General features: G+C 45.9%; 1 protein-coding gene across 1 annotated transcript in view; it reads right to left on the bottom strand.

The window, feature by feature from the left end:
• Nucleotides 1–23,858, bottom strand: part of LOC139663455 (plexin-B1-like) — a 78,330-nt gene that overhangs the window by 14,359 nt on the left and 40,113 nt on the right. Inside the window, exons 3-12 of the mRNA XM_071542137.1 lie at nt 20,565–20,653; nt 18,690–19,854; nt 15,416–15,598; nt 10,089–10,217; nt 9,688–9,788; nt 6,422–6,554; nt 4,674–4,830; nt 3,107–3,215; nt 1,811–1,919; nt 303–1,286 (exon numbers count right to left, since the gene is read on the bottom strand). Of these exons, the coding sequence (XP_071398238.1) occupies nt 303–1,286; nt 1,811–1,919; nt 3,107–3,215; nt 4,674–4,830; nt 6,422–6,554; nt 9,688–9,788; nt 10,089–10,217; nt 15,416–15,598; nt 18,690–19,844 (3,060 nt within the window). The 5' untranslated portion in view covers nt 19,845–19,854; nt 20,565–20,653. The remainder of the gene's footprint in view (nt 1–302; nt 1,287–1,810; nt 1,920–3,106; nt 3,216–4,673; nt 4,831–6,421; nt 6,555–9,687; nt 9,789–10,088; nt 10,218–15,415; nt 15,599–18,689; nt 19,855–20,564; nt 20,654–23,858) is intronic.

Below are 23,858 nucleotides of genomic sequence, written 5' to 3'. Positions count from 1 at the left end.
GCTTTAAACTCTAAGCTGTTAACATGGTTGATCAAATGATGAAACATGAAAATATTCACACAAAAAAAAACAGCCACTGTAGCTGAAGCTGAAGCAGCCATTTTTTTTCCAAAGCAGAAGCAAAACAAGGAGAACGCCACAAGTGAAAGACAGGAAAGGAGTAGCAGGGAAAGGGCAGACTGTGGAGAGAGCGGGAGTCAGACGGTTTGTTTCTACAGAGTCCAGTCAAGAGCTGGGAGCACTGGCAGGCCGCTGAAGCTTCCAGAAGAAGGAGGAGGAGGAGGGAGGAGGCTGGAACTCACCGGGAGGAAGGCGTCCGCCGGGTCGTACTGGTAGTCCAGCTCCGAGTCGGCGTCCAGGAGGCGGGGGTAGGCCGCGGGGCCGTGGTCCACCTCCCCGTCACCCGACAGCACCGTGGCGGCCGAAAAGGTCGCCGTGTCATTGTCTGCGGCGGCGGCGGCCTCGTCCGCTTCCTCCTTCGGCCAGACGGGCACCTCCGGGTCGCCGCCCCGGCTCCCCGCCTCGGTGAGGGTCTCGGGGTCTTGCGGGGGCAGCGGGGTCGGGGGCTGGGTCAGGTCCAGGTAGAGGGAGGGCTCCGAGTCGGCCGGCTCGCCCACGGGGAAGGGCGTGGGCAGGGGGAGGCCGGAGGAGGCCCGCGTGGGAGGCTCCGCCAGGCTCGGCGCTTCCTCGGCTTCCCGGGCGCCGCTAGGGGGCGACTCCGTCACCACCTCCAGGGGGAAGGCCTCGGGGGCCGGGATCATCAGGGGCATCAGGGGGTCCGGATCGTCGGTCCGACCGGCGTCCGCGGTGGTGACGGGCGCCGGCTCGGTGTCCGCGGCGACCTCGACGTCGCCGGGGGTAACCGGCGCGTCTTCGGTGTCGCTTTCGGACGCGACGACGAGCTCTCCCGCTTCGGTCTGCCGCTCTTCCTCCCCTGTGGTGACCTCCAGTGGCGGAGAGGAGGTGGGTGCCGCTGCGGTGGGCGGCGGGGTGCTGGGAGGCCGGGGGGGCAGGGTTGTGACGGGATAGGTTGTCGGCTCTGGGCTGGTGGTCGTAGGGAGAGCGGTGGGTGTCGGAGGCGTTGTCGGCTCCTGAGTGGTCGCTACGGTTGTCGGGGCTTCGGTCGTCGGCGGGGTCGGCGTCGTCGTAGCGACAGTCGTGGTCGTGGCGGGTGTCGTGGTGGTCGGGAGGGTGGTGGTGGTTGTCGGGGCGACCGTTGTGGTAGCGGGTGTCGTGGCGACTTTAAGAGTTTTGATTGTGGGAGGAGCCGAGGTGGGGAGTTTAAACTGGGGGAGGGGGGAGGAGGAGGACGGGAAGACATGAGGAGAGGGTGAGACAGAAAAAAAACATAACGGCAAAAGAAAAATGGAAATAACCAAATTCACAGACTGAGAAGAACTCAAATGTGATGTGAAACACATAACCGGGTGTTATTGTGTTACTGTCGCTTATGGCTCATGCACTTGGCCACACAGGCTACATGGAATGATTACAGGTTAAAAAATGATGTATGCTCGTCTTGGTATATGAGGCTCAGTGAAAACATTCATGTAAAATTAAAACTTTCCTTCGTATAACAAACATTTGACCATTCACATACTTACCAGCTCCTACTTTCGAGTTCAGAAGTCATAAATACAACTTTACGCACATTCAGGTACTTTTAGTCAGAAATAATAACAAAATGAACCTTTCAAAAATTGACATTTGGGGATGTCCGCATCTATTTTAATACCTTGATCATTGCCGTCTTATTGGAGCCTGTAAAATAAGATGAACTGTGTGCATTTGATATTACACTGCAACTTACGTGCTGGTTGTAGATGATCACCCCTTCCTCACAGGTGGGCTTGTGGGTGCATGAGTGCTGGTGAACGCACCAGTTACAGCCCCATCGACTCAACACACACCCACGGCAACTGGAGACAGACACGGTAGATTATATGATTAAAGATTTATTGCATTGCTCCTGGAAGGTTCGGCAAAAAAAAAAAAGATGAGTCAAGGTTAGGAGCTACGGGGGAGAGAAGTGAAGACAAAGAGGGGCAGAATAAGAAATGCTGGCTGTTTATCTGTCAGAGGGAGATGAGAGATGGGGAAGGAGAAAAGGATGCTACACAGAGAGAGAGGGAGAGAGAGAGAGAGAGAGACCCAGCCAGTTTATACCACACAGAGTAATCCAATTGCTGCCAATCTGCCCCCAGTGGTAAGAAAGGTCAGTGCTCTAATTGAATTGAGCCTCAGTTCCTTATCGGAGTGGTGGGAAGCGTGGGAGACATGCATGGCAGGGCATGGCAACACAACAGCATGAGATCAGAGAAGATAAGGTACCCAGGAAAGAATCTGAGAAAATTCAATGTCAAGCCAAAGAAGCACAAAAGTGTCATAATATGATATTATGGCATGGTAAAAACTTCAAAACATCTCAACTTTCATTTTGGAGCTTTACAGGTTTTCATTACATTAGTGAGATTTTGGGATGTTCTGATTTCAGTTTATGTTAACATATCAGATAATCAATGTCATCTACCACTGATATGATGGAGGTTCCTCCCTGACCAGAGCTAGTCAGCATGTTTGTTTTTTAACATTCTTATACCAGATGTCTGTCCAAATCATTCCAGTGTGGTGTGGGAGGATAGTTTCAATTCAACCCAGGCTAGAGGAGCAGGGTTGAGCCATGTGATCGGCACATGTGGACCTGGAAAGACCATCAGGAGAATGGAAGGCAGGAGTCAGGTAGCCTGCAGCCTTCAGAGCCACACGTTGTGTTGGTTCATCAGGAGATACGTGGCTGAAGGACAGCGTTTGGGGTAATGGAATAAAGACAGAAAAGGGAAAAACAAGAGAGCGAGTAAGAAGTAAAGTAAAAAAAAAAAAGCAAGAAACAAAAGACAGACAAACAAGGAAGGAAAAGGAGAAACTGATGGGAGAGACAAAGGATGAAGGTATAAAAAAAAAAGGGGAACAGAAGAGACTCGCAGAGAATAAGACTCGATTATAAAGTCCGCGGAGAGGAGAAGAAGTCGGAAGAGCGGAGCCTGAGCCGAGCCGAAAGAAGACAAGAAGAAAAGGGGAGACGATAAATCACGGGGCGCTAACTCACGGCATGCTGCCAGACAGCTGCTTCACGGCCGTGCAGTCGAAGAAGGTGAAGTCCCGCTCTGTGACGGTGACGTCGCCGAAACGGAGAGACAAGGTGACCGTGACGAAATCTGAGGAGGAGGAGAAGAGCAGAGGGAGAGAGAGCATGAGGAGGGGGGAAGCTGAAAAACAACATTCACTCTCTGGAAAAAATACTTGGCGAGGCTTATCGTCTTAATTCGGAAAAAAACAAAGTACGTCTTAGTCTGAGCGCGGCGGTTCCTCAAAACACAGCGAGAGGGGGTTGAGGGGCGGGGGGGGGGGGGGACGTGGGAGAAGGTTTGGCCGAAACACAGAGCCCTAATAAAATCCATGTGCATGCCCCCCCCCATACACCCCACCTCACCCCAGCTCCATGAGCCCAGACATAAACAAGAGCAGGGTTCAAGGCTCGGTGGCCTACTGTGTACCGAACGCTGGGGACACACTGGAGGCTCGCACGCGTGAGCTGATAAGAGGCCAAGGCCGCTTCGCATGCCGGTGGCTCAAAATAGCAACGAGAGGTGACCGAGACATTTTAACATCGGCGCCCAGGAATCCTGAAAAGGGTGAAGTCAGCGAACTGCACACAAACTGTATTCAAGACCTTGTAAACACCTGGAGTTTAGATAATTGAATTCAAGCCGTTTTTAAACCGCAGACAGCCTGGAGTGAATACATACTGAACGCTATGATTTTCAATTCAAAAAAAGGCACAGAGTGAACATTCAGGTGAAAATCTGATCTCCGACTTTCAGGCAGCGGTTCCACGTCTCCTGCGCGATGTTTACAGAGCGCTGGTCCCAGCCCTCTTTTAGCGAAGATAAGCCGCGGCTAGATCCCTAAATAATGCCTCTCAGATCCGACAGTCTTCTTCCTTGTGTGTCCATATCTCGATAATACCCCCAGGCTGCCTCCCCCCTGACTCTAGCGCCCTGAGAACCACAACAAGCCGAACGCTCCAGGAATGTAGGCATGGGAACCAGTGTGTGTGTCTGTGTGTATGTGTGAGAGAGAGAGAAAGAAAGTGAGAGAGAGAGAAATCGTGTGAATGTTGGGATTCAAGACTAGATGCCTTTCTGCCAGCAAGGGATTTCTGTTTCTGTGTGATTGTATGGGGGAGTGTGACCGCCTTAGATGCTTCAATTTTTATTTACAAGCCGCTTTAATCTTCTTTTGTCATCACCGATGACTTACCTCGACAAAATAAGCTGCTCTGAACACGCTAAACAATCACACACCCCGAGAAAACCGAAGAGCATAAAGAGGCATACAAACGCTGGAGGAATTTGATTTGCAGAAGGCTGTTTGCTCACAAATACAGATTACTCCCCACTGCGCAACCTGACTTATAAAAGAGGATTGGGCTAGCCTAGATATACAGGAACAGAGGCTGAACCACACACAAGCATGAATCACAATCCAGGACAGCAGCCAAATCCTCCAATCACAAAGTTGAAGAGTTCAGTCCTTCTATTACACTCTCTGTCATCGGCTTTGTTCCCAAAACAATAAAAAGTCCAGGCCTAGGGGTTAAAAAATGTACTCACCCTGCCCTGGTGGCACCATGGGCACCCTGTGGGTGTCGGGCGATTGGCAGGTGACCCCGGTTTCGGTGACAGCGGCGGGACTCTGGCTGTCCTGGAAGACACAGGTGTAGGACTCGCCCTCCTCTAACACCGGAAGGCCTGGGACTGACAGAGAGATCTGAAGACGACAAGACAGAGAGACTTTCTATCCATAATCCATATCCACGGTTGATTATGAGTGACTTGGGATCCCAAACTATCACACTCTATCAGACTGAAAAACACACTTAACATTTAGCCGGTTCAGCTAGTCTCAGTGTATCTAGAACTTACAGAAAAACAAGCCTTCGATCCCAACAGGTCTACTTTACACCCACTCAGTGTATTTGGACTCATCCAAAGACAATTTGTCCTTTAGTCCTCCGATGATGTCAGACAGTTATTATGTATTGTTTGTCTGTCTCCACGCTATCCAGAGGCACCATCCTCTACGCAGATGATTGATACTGTGCATTTCCACTGTGCCAGGACAGGCCAGGACGGGGCTGCGATCGCTATCTGCTCTTGAGGCACTGACACTTAACAATAACAAGGTAACACACACACACACACACACACACACAGTCCACCCAGGCAAGGAACAGTAAATCTCCCACCTCAGCTGATAAGGGATTCCAACGGGGACATGAATTGTGCCTAGGTGATATGCGGGCCCTATGTATTATGATGTTTTGGTATGTGAATGGACTGTTATTATAGAAGGGGGAGGGGGGGGGGTGTACGTGCAGAATATGAGGGCAGACATACTATACCCACACTATAGATGTCTGCATTTTTATGTAAGAAATTTACAATCTGGGAGACGCCTATACTCACATACACAGACACATTGATGCACATATAATCACATTAAGTGAAGGCAGATTTTTTTCTCCAAAATAGATATATATAGTTTTGGAAAACAACTCTAGAATGAGCTGCACAGAATGTTCTTTTTCCCCAGATGGACCACTTCTTCTTCTGGAGTCTAAATCAGGGTGGCTACGGGTTTGTGCAAGTTAAATGTAACACTTTAATGCGATTTCAAATAAAATTTGAGACAATTTTCCCTCAGGCTTCAATCAGCCTGAACAGTAAAAAAACAGTCAAGTATGTGCCTGTGCAACAAGGGAAATTTCTCATTTAGTGCAAAAAGTAGTGCACTGAGAAAAAGCTATACAAAACATCTGAAACCGACCCCGGAGCTTTGTTTGGAGTGATCCAACCCAACAAGAACCAAGTGCATTATGGGTTAAATACACCGTGAATTATGGGTTAAAGACAGGTTTTACCCTGAAAAAGTCCTTTCCAGCACCAACTTTTGTTGTGTAAAACGTCGGGATGGGACAATATATCAAAATTCAGTATATCGCAATACAAAAATGTGACAATACATATCATGGAACAGAAAAATGAAACGCAATATTAGCTCCATTTTATTCTGCTGCAGTAATCACGAGCCAATGCCATCGCTAGAAAGATTTGTGGCTCAGAGATGCACTTATTTATTACATCGTATTATGGTTGTACAGAATCGTGAACCCCATATGGCATATTGAATCATATCGTGAGATAAGCATATCTTCCCATCCCCAGTAAAATGTAACTAAACTGTAAACACAGCAGAGCGACAACTCCTCTCCTGACTCAGACCAAAGCCAACAGACTATAGAAATCTGCCCTAAGACTCTAAGGTTTGAAGGCCTCGGATTGAGGTCGTGCAGCCTTACCGTCCTGGTCTCCTCTCTGCTGATGTTGGAGGGGTTGAGGTCCTGGACGGCCAGACATTGCTGCTCCATGTCGAAGCTCCACAGCCACTGGCCTGGCTGGGCCCCACGTGCACACTCTGACTGCAGCATACACCTACGGGACAGCACCAAGGCTACACTGTTAGATCCAGTGGGGTGTTACATGGAGCAGCGGTCCAAGACACATGTACAATGTATTCCATGCAGAGGTGTGACCATGTCAACTTTACTCAAGTCCCAAGTCAGTCTCAAGTCTTGAGGCACAAGTCTCAAGTCAAGTCTCAAGTCTAAATGTAGAACAGCAAGTCACGTCAGAACAAATCAAGAGTCCAATTTAATATCTTAAAGAAAACTAAATATCTAGGACTTTTCAATGCAATATGGTTTTAATTGGATAAAAAACGTGGTAAGAGCATCATGAGTTTGATTTCTATAATCAGTTTCAACTTCAATAAATTCAATCATTCCATACAAATTCAGAAAACAGAATTTAAATTCAGTCGTCTGCTGGAACAAATCTCATCACTTTCAATATAAGTCATTTACAGTGTCAAGTCCCAAGCAGTTAAAATTGTGACTTGAGTCTGACTTGAGTTCAAGTCATGTGACTCGAGTCCCCACCTCTGATTCCATGCATTGGGAATTTAAGACAAGCTCTCTGCCCTTGTCATACTGAAGATCTATCAGTCTGTCTCTCTTACTCAACTGTTCTATATCATTTTAAGCCATGAAAATGAATCTTCAATATCATCTACTATGCATCTACAAGTCATACCACAAGTCCTAAACTGCATACCACCAGTAGCAGATAATTCATCACTACTGTACATCTAAAAAACGAAGTAGAGAACATCATTTTTCCTCAGATGAGCCACTTCTTTCTAGAGTCTAAGTCAGGGTGACTACAGGTTTCTGCAAGTCAAATTTAAGATTTTTTTTAGGACTTTTTTTAATTCAAGTTCAAATACAATTTAAGACCAATCTCATTTAATTCTGCACGTCATACAAAAGAGTTCCCCGCCTTTTTTCTTAAGGGTTGAACAGTCCGGTCTCCAGTCCAGTTGGGCTGAAAACCACTAGCTAATGCAATGAATATATGAAAGAAGTTGGAAAACACATTCTGCTATATTTCTGTATGACACATTTGTAAAATACCTTGATATTTATCCTGATATATATCCCAGAAAATTTATCAAAACCCCTGACATTCCCTGAAATTCCATGGTATTCCGGGAATTTGAGGACCAGGTGGGTCAATGTGTAAGTGAGTGAGTAAGTTTTAAATAGCAGCACTCCATTTGCCAACATGTCGGGAAGTTGCCGGTGTTCATGTTGAGTAGAAAGCAGTGACTGATTTTAATTCATAATTCATAATAAATGTAGACTTTTCGAACATCCTGCATACATCATCATAGGGGAAAAAGATAGGAAGAAAACTGAATTTAAAGTCCTAAAAATCTGACGAGAGCACTGTTGCATGAGGAACCCATCGACTGAGAGGAACTAAAAGAAAGAACAAACTAGGAGAGGAACTGAGAGGGAAAAGAAAAACAGGTGAGAGGGAGGAGAGAGGCCAGGTGGATGAGGCAGAGAAGAGAGGAGAGAGGAGGAGAGACAGATGGGACGGCGGGTTTAGATGCCTTTCATCACACTCGGAAAACAATCCCCAAAGAGCGAACTCAAAGTCTTTTTTTAGGATGACTTGGCAAAAACACTCGGTCTAAACCAACATGAGCGCCAGCAGCTTCCTTGTCTGCAGATGCTTTGCTGAATAATGGCCCTGAACATTTGTTTTTGTGAGTTTTGGTAAAATTCCTATGAACTAGGCCTATGTGGTTCTAAATGAAACAATGTAACACAACAGAAACCTGACTGGCTGAGAGTTTTATGTGGAGAAAATTTCAAATGAATGCAACAGAAGTTTAAGTTCCTGGATCGCTAATGTTACAAGCAACCAATACTAATACACTGTCACTGATACAACAAACTAGTTCCTGTATAAAAGAAAAGAGTCAGGGATAGAAAGAGGAGCCATCTATCAATGTTAGACTTTTTTCATCAACAACTTTTCAAACTGTGCATAACTTTCTGGTTTATTTATTTGTAGTTTCACATTTGTCCAAACTTTTTTTTTTAATAATAGATTAGGCAAGATTAGATTCGATTACATTAGATGAAACTTTAATGATCCCTGTGATGAAACTGGGTTGTCAAATTATTGATGGGATTTGCACTGGAGCTATGGTGTTGAGTTTACAGTAACTGTTACTCAAAGGTGGAAGTTACGTTCACTGTAATTCAGTAACTTTATTTGTGTACTTGTACTTTTCTGAGTATTTTTTGAAGTCATTTGAGGCTTGTAGCAGTGGTTCGCACTGAAACACTGTGGACTAAATCAGCTCTAACCATCTTTGATTCAAGATAGCGCAGTGGAGGAAACAGAACATCTCAGCTCTAGGCCTCCCTTAGTGTGTGAAGGTGTTTCTTTTTTTTTCAGAAATTAAATAAAAAGTCAGGAATTATGAGTTTTACATAAGTATGTTTTGACTTAAGCATTGCACTTGACTACATTTTAAAATCACATCACATGAGAGAAAACAAAGTTTGTAGGCTCTCCATATGCATTGCATCAGAAACTGGCCAATAGTAAAACCAATCTGCATCAAACCTACTCAAGCATGAGGAGGAAACACTACCTCTAACATGAAATACTCAAATGCATCCATGATAGTAGTTTAGTTAACATTCATCCAGCTACAGTATTATTGTTTCTTTGTTAGGCTAGTTGTGTTGAGTAGTAGTTGAGTAATGTGGACGGACATTTTCAGACATGAATTTCAGAATCTTATTTTTAAAACGCTTAACATAGTCTGTAAAAACATGTGCAATGTCACATATTAGGCTGTACAACATCTGTTTCCAGTTGGACAAGAGGCACTACATGAGTGCTTGTCAACAACACACAAACATGTACCTTCTAACTTGAACAATATCACTTTGTTCCATGTTTGAAACTGTTGTAAATGCTATATAAAAACAACAACACTACAATTAACACTAGTGCCAAAAACAACAATACAGCGGCCCTTCTTGTATGGTATTTAACTGAACTCTCTCCTCTCATGCTTTCTGCATCGCATGGGAAAGATCCTATATAGGCCTATAATTTCTGTTGTTGTTTTTTTTTAAAGTGACTCAGTAACTTTTCACAGCGTTTACAGAGTGTTTACTGGTAGTGGTAATCTCACCTTCCCTCCAGGACACACCAGCCACAGTAGGGGTCGTGGGCCAGCAGGCAGGAGTGACAGTCTGGGTGCTGCTGGCATTCGGCCACCGGCCTCTTCTGCAGCTGGAAGCGGGAACAGCGCAAAGATATTCACACTAAGCTCTTACAAAATCTGATTAAAAAGAATAGGTGGCCCAGTTTTCCCAATGGAACAATACAAAATGAAAATGTGGTCGTTAGATTAATCCCACCTACAGGCTGCCTTACTGGAAGGGAGAGAATTGGGGACAGCATCGAGAGAGTCTAAATGTTCACCGTCATTACTGGGAAACAAGACTTTGGTATGTGTGGGACAAAAACACATTAAGCCCTATGATATTGAAACAAATTATACAAATCAGCTGGTCAGTTGCGTGCCAGTACCATGGTGGAGGTCATGATGAAGAGATGCTCCTCGTTCTGGTCCAGAATGAGGTCCGAGCTGACGGCCGTGTTCCGCTGAATGGAGATCACGGAGTACTCCTCCACCTCGCCGTTAGGACCCAGGAACACCTGAGGAAACACACATAAGACACACACTAATTATCGTTTAGCAGTATGTCGGACTGCTGAACACAGTCAAAGACACGCAAACCCGCAACGGAGAATGTGGGTCTCTTTAAAAGGTCTCACCCTGACAACATAAACAAGAGAGAGCTTCATTCTTTTTCATTTTGCCCATTTTTTTCATTATACCCATTATACCCATAAGAACCTTAATTTGAGCAAAAACGGAAGAAATTGTTGGTCTACAGAGCTCAAGGAACAACATCAATAAAGGAAGTGGAAACGCAGCGACATAAGAATATAAAAATGTTGCTATATGTTATATGAAATATGCGATCCCCAACACAGCTGTTCAATTATGTGGTTTTGTTATACAACCACATAAAAAAACAAGTGACAAGGAAAAAAAACACATCCAGATTACAAATTCTCTATGGCAGGTGGCTGAGGAAATAGAGGTTTGATAGCATCAAGAGCCAAATCCAGATAGTCGGTGGCAGTAAACAACCAGACAACATTACAAGGCCTTGATATACAGCCTGGCCTCCTGTTGTGATGGGCGTTCACGCTGCTGCAATGTGGGTTAATGTGAGAGGGCGGCTTAACCGACTGTTCCACAGCAGCCTTTTTTATGTTATTTACAGGAGCCCGAACAGCAGGTTCACTCCCTCTAATGCCATTAGTGTGCTATTCCACTGTCACGGCTAGCTCTGCTGGGACAAAGACAGCAATCATCCTAATGGGAAAATCCAGCATGGGCCCGGTGGAACTGTGGATTCCCTTAGCTGACCTGCAATTTTTGGCTTACACTAATGTAAGAGGGAGGAAGAGGTGGTGTGTATTAGTGTTGGCAGGGATGCAGTAGAGGGTGAACCCACCTAAACTCAGTTTACCCGCCTTTTTATTTGCAGGAACAGAGTTGACCCACTGTTTTAACTTGATATAAATCTTTAAAGGAAGTAAGCGATGTTAACGATGAGAGCAGACTCCAAAATAATCCATGTGTCCCCAGTAGCTCCAGTGCTAACACTTTAGCACACACTATGTTGAGTGATAGAGGCTATTAGCATTATCCAAAGTAAGAAGACTGACCTTATTGTTGTAAATAGTCGCTACTATCATGTTTTTTATTATATGGCCTGTAGATTCATACATTTTGAAAATGAAATATCAGTAACTCAATATAATTGATGTAGCAAGGTTTATATGTGGAACTATTTCAGGTGATTTTTATCTGTACAGTCTTCCATCACCCACCACCCTCACTAACCCTCACTTTATTTGGGCAGCTTGTCAACGGACATTTCAGCTATAAAGCCTTCATCAGCGAAACATACGTTGACACACTGCACAAATAAATTGTTAAACATTAGTCAATGAAAGTGCTGTTTTTTCTCTACAAGTCGTGATGTTTTGAACCAGGCACAGAGTGAATTGTTTCTGGGAGTTGAGCACACTGTTTTCACCTTTTGGCGTCTATGTTCTCATCACAGCGAACTTGGCCAACGGGTCAATCTCTAGTGTACGTCATAGTAAATTGCATCAAACTGCATATAATAATGCTTGTCTGAAAATATACTGTAATTGATTTTTGTTTATACTGAGGGTTGTGATGATGACCAAGTGGAGGTAGCTTATATACCTTTTAATTTACTACTACGTCACTGAGTGTTAGTCCATGTAAAATTGAGGCAATAAGAAAACAGTGTGTGTGTATATGTGTGTGCATAGGCAGCAGCAGACACATGACACATATTGGAGGGGTTGATGAATGGCGATACGGGCCAAGACGTCTCCGCGATGCCCAGCTAATCCGATCCTACTGGCATCGGGAGGATTTGAGGGTCGGCTATACAGTCCGACGCTCTTTGATCCCTCGGCTCCTCAAAGGCCGACTGTCCGGGCTTTAATAACTGTCCGTCTAGCCCACACTGAGCCACTATCGCTACAGAACAGATGGAGGAAAAAAAAAAAAAAAAAAAGAGACAAGCGGCTAAATGACATTCCCCTCTTCAAAGAAGTAACGGAGGAGGGGGGGGGGAATACTCTGGGATGGGAGCCGCAGCTGATCAGGAGCTTCTTCTGTGTCAGCGCCAAGGAAAATCCCTGCCCAGGTTTTGGGGGGAAAAAACACAACGCGAGTACAAGAAGTACATACATGGATATTTGTCTACGCCGAGAGCAAGAAAATACACAAACACAAACACGGACTTGGCAGGAGGGCTGGGAAATGGAAAGATAGAGGGAGATAGTGAAAGCAGCAAAGACTGAATAACAACCATTGCATGCTTGCCACACAAACATCCCCTTTCTTCCAACATGACGCACCCAGCTGACCTCAACAAAACAAACATTTAGAAATGGAAGCCAAGCTAGTCGACAGTGTGTCTTTATGCAGCGTCTTATAAGACTGATGACATTTCAGGAATCACACTCCCCCCTGAAACCGCACCGGCTCCAATGTCTTGAAATACCAGCGTGATTTGATTTATTCCGCTTGTTATTCCTAGCAGTTACATTTAACCGGTCATGCTAAGCCATGTTCCCTTGCCAATGACGTGGAGTCCGCAATACTGGGAGTAGGTCTACATGTCACAATCAAAACTTTTGACACAAGTAGTCAAGATAAGCAGTAAGTTGACGTCATTGTACTGTATATGTAACAAAACCTCAACTTTAAACACACTGTGGTTTGGTCAAAGAAAACCTTGTTACACCACAAGTTAGCCAAAAATGTCAGTTATGCAGCTTAGTATCTAAAAAGATTTGGGTCTTTCTCAATCTGTGTTCTCGTGTCCTCCATGGCGTGTTTTACGTATTATCAATACCAGCCAGAGAATGATCCCAAAACTAAAGAACACCAAGTTAAGAGGACAGATAGAGATCCCTGTAAGTTTACTTGCGCACCGAGGACGCATCAGATCGTGACTTTAGCCGATGAGGAGAAGCCCCAAGATTCAGTGTGAGAACGACGCATCATGTCATGACAGCGCTTTAGTCTGTAGCACAGAGCGGGTGAATCAGCTGAGAAAATGCTGTGCCTCTTAATTTAACGCGTGACGTCAAGCCCTGTATAGCTCGGTTTTCTTGCTTTCTTGAGAAGGTTGTTCACTGTCTTGGGACGAACGCTCTCCACAAGGACACAAGCATCGACTACATTAACGCAACGGTTAAGGGTGTAATTAGAGTCTGAATTGAAATGTCTTTTGTTGAAGGTTCCAGTCAAAAGGACGGAGACTGACAATGTGACTATTAATGAGACGGTGACATCGACACTGACACTGTCTGGTGTTATGACTAATGAGTTTCCATAATTATGAATGCGACCCTCTGTTCGGAATCGCATGTGTTTACCAGTCAGCGATGACTGTGCACAACAAAGAGCCGAAGCACGGAGCTCCGTTAGCTGGGGCATGATGATGTACGGCTGGAGGTTGAGCTGGCTCCGTGGTATGTAACTGTGTAAAAATACTGTTAATGGGTGTCATTGTGCTAATTCTGCTTGTGCAGGGGCCTCAACCACAAGCAACCATTGAGAAAAAAAAAAAAGGACACAAAGAGCCAACTGTTTGAGAGCGTGCTTACGAGCTACGGACACCCAATATCAAGAGGCTTCGCTGCAAGTGTATTGCTCTATTCACTTTCTGGCTGAGTAGGATAGATAAGGCTCTGCATCTATCTTCCATATTTTTATGTTTTGGGGGATACACATTGGCCTGTATCTGTGGCTTCGATGAGAAATGGTAGAAAAGTTGTCTTTCTCTGGGTGGATGTACTGGATGTATGCATCACCAATTTGGGTGCTGTAACAGAAAAATCTATGTAACAAGAAGTCATTTTACATTTGAAATCTGCCTTTCTCCCATGTTCTGTCCATAACAACAGCACATTCCTCGCGCCTCCTCTCTGACCGGGCTTTACCCCGACCCCCGTCTGAACCCAGAGGGACCCTGCTATAAGTGACCCCGCCGTGACCCCCACCGTGACCCCCGCACCCATCCGCGGCACCTCGGAAATCAGACTGACGGGGCCGTTCGGCGCATCGCCGTTTCACACCGGGCCTCGCATGACTCGAGCGATATGTTGGGACGCCGTACACAGCCTAATGCTTTGAGGGGCTGTTCACTCTGAATGGGATAGACCCTGTGATGCGTTTCTGGTTAAGTGGCACCCAGTGGAGGCAGGATTAACCCCATATAGCGAGTGGGAAACAGCGGTGCCAGTATTTGTTTACACACTCTATTTTCTACGAAGAGGTTACATCCTACCACTTCCTCTGCCCTATTGTGGCTCTGACAGACCACAGCAAAGGAATACCCCGCCGACGTCTTAGAAAAGACGGACAAAAAAATAAATAAACCCGGATCGGACAATAACACAGTGAGACGGTAAAGAAGGGCCAACGAAAAGAGGAGAGAAAAACAGACTCACTCTGTGTACTGATAAACACACAAACTGTAAAGCTCTGTAACTGTTATCTGGTCAATCCACAGAAAAGCAAACTCACTCCGGGCTTATTTGAGATAAGCTGGGTTTCCATCCAAGCAGTTTTTTGCAAATTAGATGGTATATTAGAGTATCGCCAAGTGCAATTTTTTGTTTTCATCTTTGGACAGCGTGATTTTGGTGTCTGTGTTCTCATCACTTAACGGGTAAGTTGACCAAGTGGAAAAATCTCCCAAAAACCTAGTGTATTCCTATAACAGTTAGACAGAAACATAGTAATAGATGCCATTAGCTACCAGGAGCGACTCTGCTCCCACACATTATTTCTGGAGTTCAGCCTGCCTCCTGCTACACAGTGAGGCTATTTCAGTCCTCCACTTGTTGGCGTGGGAATAGAGAGCTGCTGGGGTCTGGAGGTGTACTGAGAAATGGGTTGAACTGAATGTCTGTTTGTCTGGTTGGCTGCCATGTCTCTGCAGGTAATGGGATTACAGTTATATGAGAAATATTCAAGGCGTACTTCATGTTACACGAATAGGGTCTGCATATGAAAATGATGACGCAAGTTCTATTCTGTCAAACTTCCCTGCAGCATGAACACAATCTCTACATAGCATCACACTTATCAAACATAAACTGTGCCATGTTAGTGTTTTTGTATGCGTGTGTGCTTGAACGCTCAGAAAATGCCGTACTGAAATACACCAGAACGCAAAGCCAGACTGACACCCTGTTTTTGATCCGCGACGGCCCGTTACCTTGTGCAGGTTCCCCTTGGAGTCCCCCAGGAAGGCGATGGTATGTCCCGCCCTCACGCTGACGGCCACAGCGGTGAGACGGGCGGACGGGCTGTCCAGTATGGTCTCGGCTTCCACGGCCTTCCGGCTGGCCATCGGGCTGGGGGTGTGGTCCGACCCGCAGGGGTAGGCGTCCAGGGTATTCTAGTAGCGGGGAGGGAGAGGATGGGAAATCAGGGTACAGACACGCAACGTGTAGTGTTCAGGGCAACGTGAAGATGCAGCTTGACAAAACAAATGTAAAATTTAGCAACCTCTCCAGTCTCCCTATAACAAACAGCAGAGTTTATATAGCTTGCAATCGATCAGTCAATTACTTCTGCACAAAATCCACAACAGAAGCTCAGCTGCACACGCTAAATGACAGGTGAAATGAAAACTATGCTGCCTGCTTTGTACTGCCTGATAAATGAATTGTCATTATCGATTGCTCAGCAAGTAAGACAGGCACCAAAAATACAATTGCAGTATTCCTATTGTGGTCTGTAAAATCCCAGCAAGATTTACTGTGGATGGGGTTGGAGGTGAGGGGGAAACTATTGCAAGAATCCAGCAACCTCTGCTCTCGGTGCTTCAAAGCTTACAGAGAATTTGTTTTTGCTTTCACAGTTTGGCAACGGACACTCTTTGCTCTGGCAGTGGGGTTGTTGTTTTTTTTGTTCCGCACGATTTATTTTTCCACGAGAACATTTGAAAGCAAGGTCATTGCCTCATCACTGGTAATCATAACAATAGGAAGTGGAGGCAATGAACCTGAGAGCTCTGACTGTTGATGGCTACTTGTTTTGAGGGATTTAATGTAGTTGGCTGGCTTGTTATGAATGGGCTCCTTATTTGGCCAACTCTTTAAAATAGATACCGCTGGGATGGCAGTACAACTGAACTACATCACTACCTAACATGCATACAACCTGACTACCACTTACATGTCTTGCCATTGTTGCCACCACACTAAAATTAGCCGACGCAAAGCTTAGTTGTGATTACTTGGCTAAATAGTGACCAAACTAAAATGACAGCAGCTATATACTGGCCTCACTGGGCTATTGATCAAGTTAAATCACGAGGAGTGAAGGATAGTTACTATGGCCTGCTTTGTCCACAACATGGGAACCCATCCATTAGAACAAACTAAGCATGGATAATGCGTGCTGAGAATAACCCCAAACTTTTGACTGCTGAAATACTAAGTTAATGGCAGGGTTGACGTCCAGTCTAGGAGCACGGCCTGGAAGCCTAAAGGCTAGTGTATCACTAGCCAGTGAGATTAGCCTGTATTTACATTGGCTGATGACACACATGTTTACGAGCATGCAATCACTGGACTGCAATCATCTGAATAGCTGTCTATAAAGGCTGATGGCAGTAATAACCATGAGGTCGTTAACTAATGAGAAGAAATTGCTATAGCCATGCCACATGCAAAGTTGCATATTGGCTGGAGTCCTGAATCCATCAATACTTAAGCATGTTCACAACAACTTCACCCTCGCGTGAGCTACCATCACTCTGTCTGGTGCTGGGGCAGATGGACCGTCCTGGCAGAGGCTCTGGAGGGATGAGGGCTGCTTTGGGTGTTGTTTTGGTACAGGGATCTTAATCACACTGCAAATCTCTTTGTCAGATCCAGCTCCCTAATCATTGTTCCTCTCGTGCCATTCACTACAACATTATACCATCTGTTCTACACAGTTTGCTTTGATGTCCCTTTAGTCACTTTTATTTTCTAAATCTTGCATTCATATCTCAATCCCTTCCACTTCCTACCCCACCCGTCTTGCCCCTTCTCCTTTTCTTCCTCTCTTTGCTCTTCATTCTGTTGCACCACTATGCATCTCCATCCCTTAATCTCTTACTCCCTCTCTCTCTCTCTTCTTCCCAGCCTCGTCGTCGGCTGTCGTGACTTTATCCGTCCTTGTCAGGCCTCGTTAAACGTTGCCCCCTCCCGCTAAGTACGTCTAATGCCGCCGATCGATCCCTCCCTGACCAGCGATCCTATTAAATTACGCTGCCCACACTAGCTTTTCCCCCCCCGAGCCAATCTGTTGAGCACAGCAGCCCGGGTTCAAGGGTCAGCGCTTGTTCTGCGTCCTCTCAACATGAGGCCGTGATGATCGAGGATGGATCAGTAAATGCACTGTGGGTCACTGCACTGCATGCCAAACTAGCTGAGAAGCACACACCAGTACACACAATGATGTATATGCATTTAGATGAATTTAAATCAGACGTCCAAGTACATATACACACAAACAGACACACACAAAACTGAGATTTCCAAAGCTACGGTGGTGTTACGAGAGGGCCAATCTAATTCGATCCCTCCACTAGAGGATTACATTTGTCTGTTACAAAAATGTCAAATTAAATTTCATTCCCTCTCTGATACAGAGGTCACTTTGCTGGAAGCGAGTGGCCCTGGAAAGCTTCAGATGCATGGCACCAGCAATGAAAGCTTTTACTTGATACAGGCAACCCAGAAAAAAAAATCACTTATGTTGAAAAAAAACCATAAAAAAAATAAAAAAAATAAATAAAACAGGACGGCATGTTCTTTTGTAAACAGAACAATGAAACCAAGGAGGAGAATGTCAATAAGTATATTGAGTTATTTAGCAACTGTTTCACTCTGTTCTTCTTTGCCCTCAGTCTATGCTGAATTTTTCATGCAGGGAAAGAAAATGTACTTTCTTCAAAACAATGGCACAGGTTTTTACCTTTATTTTTGCCGGAAGGTCTGCTAAATATGCTTCACAGCCACACAATAACACACACTCATACATGGGAGTGGACCAGTAAAACTGCTGTCTTGTACAGTCTGTTGACCACTGAGCAGCTCCACTGGGGTAATTGTGGGTTAAGTGTCTTGCTCAAGGATACCTCAATGCTAGTTATTAAGGGAGGGGGGAGGATGGCCCATTCACCTTCACTTTCCCCCACTCAAGATTTTCAGAACCATTCTGGCAACTCAAACTACTGACCTGCGATTCACAAACCCAATTATGGAAAGATATTTGAATTTGCCATGCTCATATTGAACCATTGAATTGAAAAATGTTCTGTTGAATAAATTATGTCAAAAATTGACATTCTGACGCGCGAAGTTGTTGAATTTAATGTTTGTGTCTCAGAGAGCTCAACCTGAATTGAGAAAACTAGCTATGATAACTGTAGAAAAAAAAGGCTTGACAACAAGTAACCATAGAACCAAGCAGACCCAATCTATTTCACTCACCGCTGGCAGGTTGGCACAGTTGGATTTGACTTCGTACTCAATGTAGGCCGCTTCTCCCCCTGCTTCTTTACCCATCTGTGTGTAGCACAGGTCTCTGGTGGAGTTAATCCTGTGGTCCAGATCTTCGAGGTTGAACATGCAGAGGGCCGAGTCCTCGCTGGGGCGAGTCGATGAAGTCGAACGAGTGGAGAAGACGGCCAGAAGGATCTCCGGCCCTTCAGTCACAACTCCGTCCTTGGGGAGCCCGAGTCGGACGGCTTGGAGGAGGCTGTAGACTTTACCCGCGCTGGAGCGGCAGGTCAAGGGCACCTCCACGTACGAGTAGTAGGCCTGGTCGTCCAAACACACCCGAGAGACGTAGGTGCGGTACTCGCGCGACTGCGACTTTAGGTCCCGCCGGTAGAAGAGGAAGTAGACGTGCTGGCGGTGGGCGAAAGAAGCCACAAAATGGTGGTCGTATTCCGAGAGGCGGCCAGCCACGGCCAACTTGGCGGTCTCCTCGTAGGAGAAGACCGGCTCCTGGGCGAGGTTTCGCGTGGAGATGGGCGGGTGGCTGCTGGTGTAACCCCGCCCCACGAACAGCACCGGCTGCCTGTCGGGACGAGAGCGGACCACAAGTCCCACGGTGCTCACGTTGGGGTGGTTAGCCGCCACGTACTGAGTGTCCACCGGCCTCTCGGTGGAGAAAAGCACCTTAACCACAGAATCCAGACTACGTTTCTGGCAAATCCCTTGGTTGACGCTACCACAGGTAATAAGTTCCATGGAGTAAGGGTTCACCAATAGGAGCTTGTTGTGATTGCTGGTGACCCTAGCCTGAGGGCAGTTGCTCTCGGTTACCGGGGGCAAGCACTCGCGGCTGTCTGTGACCGGACCGGTGTCGTCCTGGAGTTCAGTCTGGAGGAAACGGTCCAGTTGGAATAGGCGATCCCGGGCCCCGACGTACACCCGGCCCACACCAGGGTCTGGATGGAGGGCCAAGTGTTCAAACAGGGTGTCATTCCGGGTGAAGGTGGGATACGGGCTGGAGGGGGAGAACCCGAGGACGACACCACAGGGCAAAGAGGTGAAAGGCCAGTTGACAGCTAGCAGCAGCAGAGACAGCAGGGTTCGGACTGCCGACACTGAAACACAACGCACCGTCCCCGGAGGCATGGCAACAGATCTGAGGGACAGACGACAGGACAGGGTTTTACAAAGGATATCTATGTTTACTAGAACAGGGCTTCTCAAATGTTTTCATGTCACAGATCCCCAGGTAGACACACAATAGACCTGGGACCCCCGTTTCATAAAATTTAGTCCCATGGACCCATATGGGAAGATTTTTGTTGTTGTTGATTTAGCACTGAATTGTACAACTGTCTACATTGTAGTGGTGAGAGTGTATTGTGTGATTACAATAGTCATTCTTATACATTCCCTAATTGGGATAAATTCAAGTGAATTAAATGAGTGAAATAAAACTATGCCTCATTTTGCTGTGGACCCTCTGGAACCCCCTCAAGGACCCCTGGGCCACACTTTGAGAACCACTGCACTAGAAGAACTGTATACTCTTTCACTAATAGTATATAGGCCAAGAAAAATGATCCCGTACAATCCTGTTGTACTACTGCTGAGCAGTCCTGAAAGAGAGTGCAAACTTTCACCTTTGACATTTACCACCTGATGTTGCTACAAAAGCCTGTGTCCCCTCTAGGAATTAACCATGTATGGTTAACACATAAAACTATCGAGGTTAGATAAGAAACACTAAACCCTTTCTATTATTAGAATCTATGACTACACTAAGCGGTATTCATTTGTTTAAACAATCTGAGAGGAACTCCTTGAGCATAATAAAGTATTATCTGACACCTGACATCGGCTCACCATTTGTTTCCAGCGGTGTGTTACAGAGGCATGTCACCTCTTGACCTCCCAGCAGCTCGGGTTTAAAAACACATCCTTCTGGACACAACCTGCGACACAAAGAGAAGAGATGACATGTCAGTAAACTTAAGACACCAAGTATGAGTTAGGGTACCAAGCGCAGAGATGAAAATCTCACCCCAAAAACACACACAGATCAACCGCAAGGCTGCGTCTTCGCTGCAAAGACAGGCACCTTGTATCTTTTTTGACATCATCGCAGTCCACTGAAAGCCATGGGAAGCTCGTTCCCATTGAAATTCCTGTCAGACCTGTTTTTGGCCGGCCACATCCGTTTCTGTGGATAGGGAAGCCCTTAGCAGAAGCCAAGTCAAGTAGTGTCAGTCTAAGAGGGCTTTCAGTACCACACACACTCTGCCCCAGTACACAATCCTTCGTCATTGCTAGGATACAAGGTACAAAACACTTTCAGAGTCCAAGGCAGATTCACAAGTTGCTGTGAGGTAAAAGAGGATGGCATGAGTGAGTAAAGTGGGGGGGATTTCTCTTGTTCAGTCGCCTGAATCTGTTTTATTTTGCAAAGTACTGTATACCTCCTCTAGCTATTACTATTAAATTACACTCCCTTCTCCTTTTTTCTCTCCATACCTCCTCTCTTCTCCCCCCCCCCCCACACACATTAGCTCCCTCATTCTCCCCCTTCTTTCTCTCTACCTCCCCTCCCGACTTATTCTCTACCTCCCCCACCCCCCGACCCATCATTCTCTTCATCATTGGCACGGAAGTAGGATTATCTCCTACCAGTTCAGGCGGGTCTCCAGTGGGTCTATGCGGGGGGAGGTTGGGAAAGAAAGACGGAGACAGACTGAAAAAGACACTATTCACCCCGTTCAACAGACCAATCCTAGCCACAAGTGTACACACACACACAAACACACACAAACACACACCTCTTTCCCTGCTACACTGGGAGCATTTAGAGAGCTCGCTTTGTTGGCGGCAATCTATGTGGGAATGAGGGTAAAGGCCTGGCAAGAGGCCAAACATGAAAAGCAAGAGGGGAAAAAAAAACATTTACTGGAGCATAATAATAATTATCGTTATCTGTATAATTTCAACCTGACGTAACTTACATCTGAACCCCCTCATTAGCCACTTCCTTAAAAAAAAATATTTTTTGTCTACTTGATTGCATGTTCATGTAGAACTAATTTCGGCTCCTGTACAGGCTAGCCAGGCCCAAAGGCTAAGTAGGGCTGATTGATGCTTCAGTGACGGAACATTACTCCAATGTTGAAAACATCAAATCTAAACCAAAAGACAGACTTTGTCCTTTGACCTTTGAGGGGAACAAGTTTCCATTACTCAGAGTTATGTTCAGCTATGAACCATGTTAGTCAGCGTGTCACGACTCTGGTGTAAAGGCGCTTTATAACCCTGTCCAGATAATCCTGAGAAGGCCCCGGTCCGGAGCCTAATGGAGCAGAGCTATGACTGGCATGTTAACTCAGAGAAACACCGGAGCAGCTTCTCCTGCTTCCTCCCCAGGCCAATGGTTTCTGGAAGCTGCATAATACCCTGCCGTGGGTCGCAGCGCTAGACTTGGGAATGGGGGGGGGGGGGGGACTTTGGAAAATTTGCAGGCCATCACTCTCCTCATCTAAGAGCAACAGGTCGGGCAGTTCCTCATCTATCTTTACTTGCTATTCACTAAAATCTACAAATAAAAAAAACGTCAAAATCTACAGTAAACTGGGCCGCCCTCGCTCTTGCCAATTTCAGTTGGCAGAGGTGTCCCTTTCCTGCAGTGAATAATCCAATCAGGCTCAACTTCATTCAGAGTTTGAGACACATGAGAACAAGAGAATGGACTCCTGATTCAATTCCCTCACTTTGAAAATCACATTTTGCCTCCGGTTGAAAGTAGTTTTTTTTCCCGTCACTTTAGCGAGCCTAAGGTATCAGTTTGATAGGAGGAGAAGGGAGGAAATGTGTGCTTCTAATTGGTTTATATGAATGTAATGTTCCATCACTTTTAAGTAATGGACTCCACCTTTTTCCAGCACTGTCTGTAGAAATAATGGGAGGTTAACGCATTTCCTATGGTAAGATCCAAGTATTCAAACAACATATACAGGTCAATTAGCCAAAATAAAGTCTATGGGCTAAGACTGTATAGTACACATATAAGTCATGTAAGATATAAGTCATGTAAGAATGAGAATCAGACAAGTCCCTCATTTATTCTTCAGATGACAGGTAGTCATGGTGCCTATAGCAGATGGACAGGACCAGCAGGGTAGACTCCCTGTAGGCCACCGACCTCATCCCGCTACAAATGGACTGGGCCCGAGCCAACAGACTCGACAACACAACGGAGCATTCCTGAGAAGCACATTCAATTGAGCCATCATCTGCTTCATTGAGTCAACCCTTTCGCTCATTTCCAATTCAGCTACCCTACATTCTGGGAGAGACAGAGAAAGAGAACGACAGGGAGGGGGCCAGAGGGTAAGGGAGATATTTGAAGTGTAAAGCTGGCAGAGTGACATAAGCGGACAGAAATGGGGGTATAGGAAGACAATGGTGAAAGGGGGGAAAAGGAGTGAGCTAGAGAGGGAAAACAGCAAGGGAAATCGCCACAAACAAGTGCCTGCAAGCCTCAGTGCTCCATGAGAACTGATGGAATGCGACTAATGATAATAAGCCAGAAACTGGTGGGGGGGGGGGGGGGGGGGAGGAGGTGCAGAGAGAGAGAATGAAAGAAAGAAAGAAAGAGAGAGAGAGAGAAAGAAAGAGAGAGAGAGGAGAACGAGGAAGAAGAGGGTGAGGTAGCCATTAATTACAGTGCCTACCCATAATGCCCCATTCAACACCCACTCATTCACAGAATGTGGGAGAGGAGAATAAAGTAAGTTTCTAATTAGTGACATGACTGTGAGCACAAGCACACACACACACACAGGCCTATAATGAGAAGTCCTCCTATGTGCACTTCAAACAAATAAACACTCCATAACGCCAACACACACCCACACACACACACACAGGAAAACAGAATTTATCAAGGCCACGAGTGAATGCAGCCATCTGCAATCAGTCACTGCCTTAACATCAACAAACGGTGTTTACAAAGGATGCTTTAGTGGCTCTGAGAGCCTGCGGTGTTCAATTACACAAACACTGGCCGTCAACATCCTCCTGCCTGCTTATCCACAGTGCAACTGTTACTGCTGTGATATACGAGCTGTGTAAACCATTAGGGCTATCTCGTAAAGACGGCCAATAGGGACC

The sequence above is a fragment of the Centroberyx affinis genome, unplaced genomic scaffold (assembly GCF_046629955.1).
Source record: "Centroberyx affinis isolate AG114_WGS23_722 - 3 ecotype Tasmania unplaced genomic scaffold, CSIRO-AGI_Caff_v1 ptg000225l_1, whole genome shotgun sequence".
Classification (NCBI taxonomy): domain Eukaryota; kingdom Metazoa; phylum Chordata; class Actinopteri; order Beryciformes; family Berycidae; genus Centroberyx; species Centroberyx affinis.
This window is presented reverse-complemented; position numbering and strand designations above follow the sequence as displayed.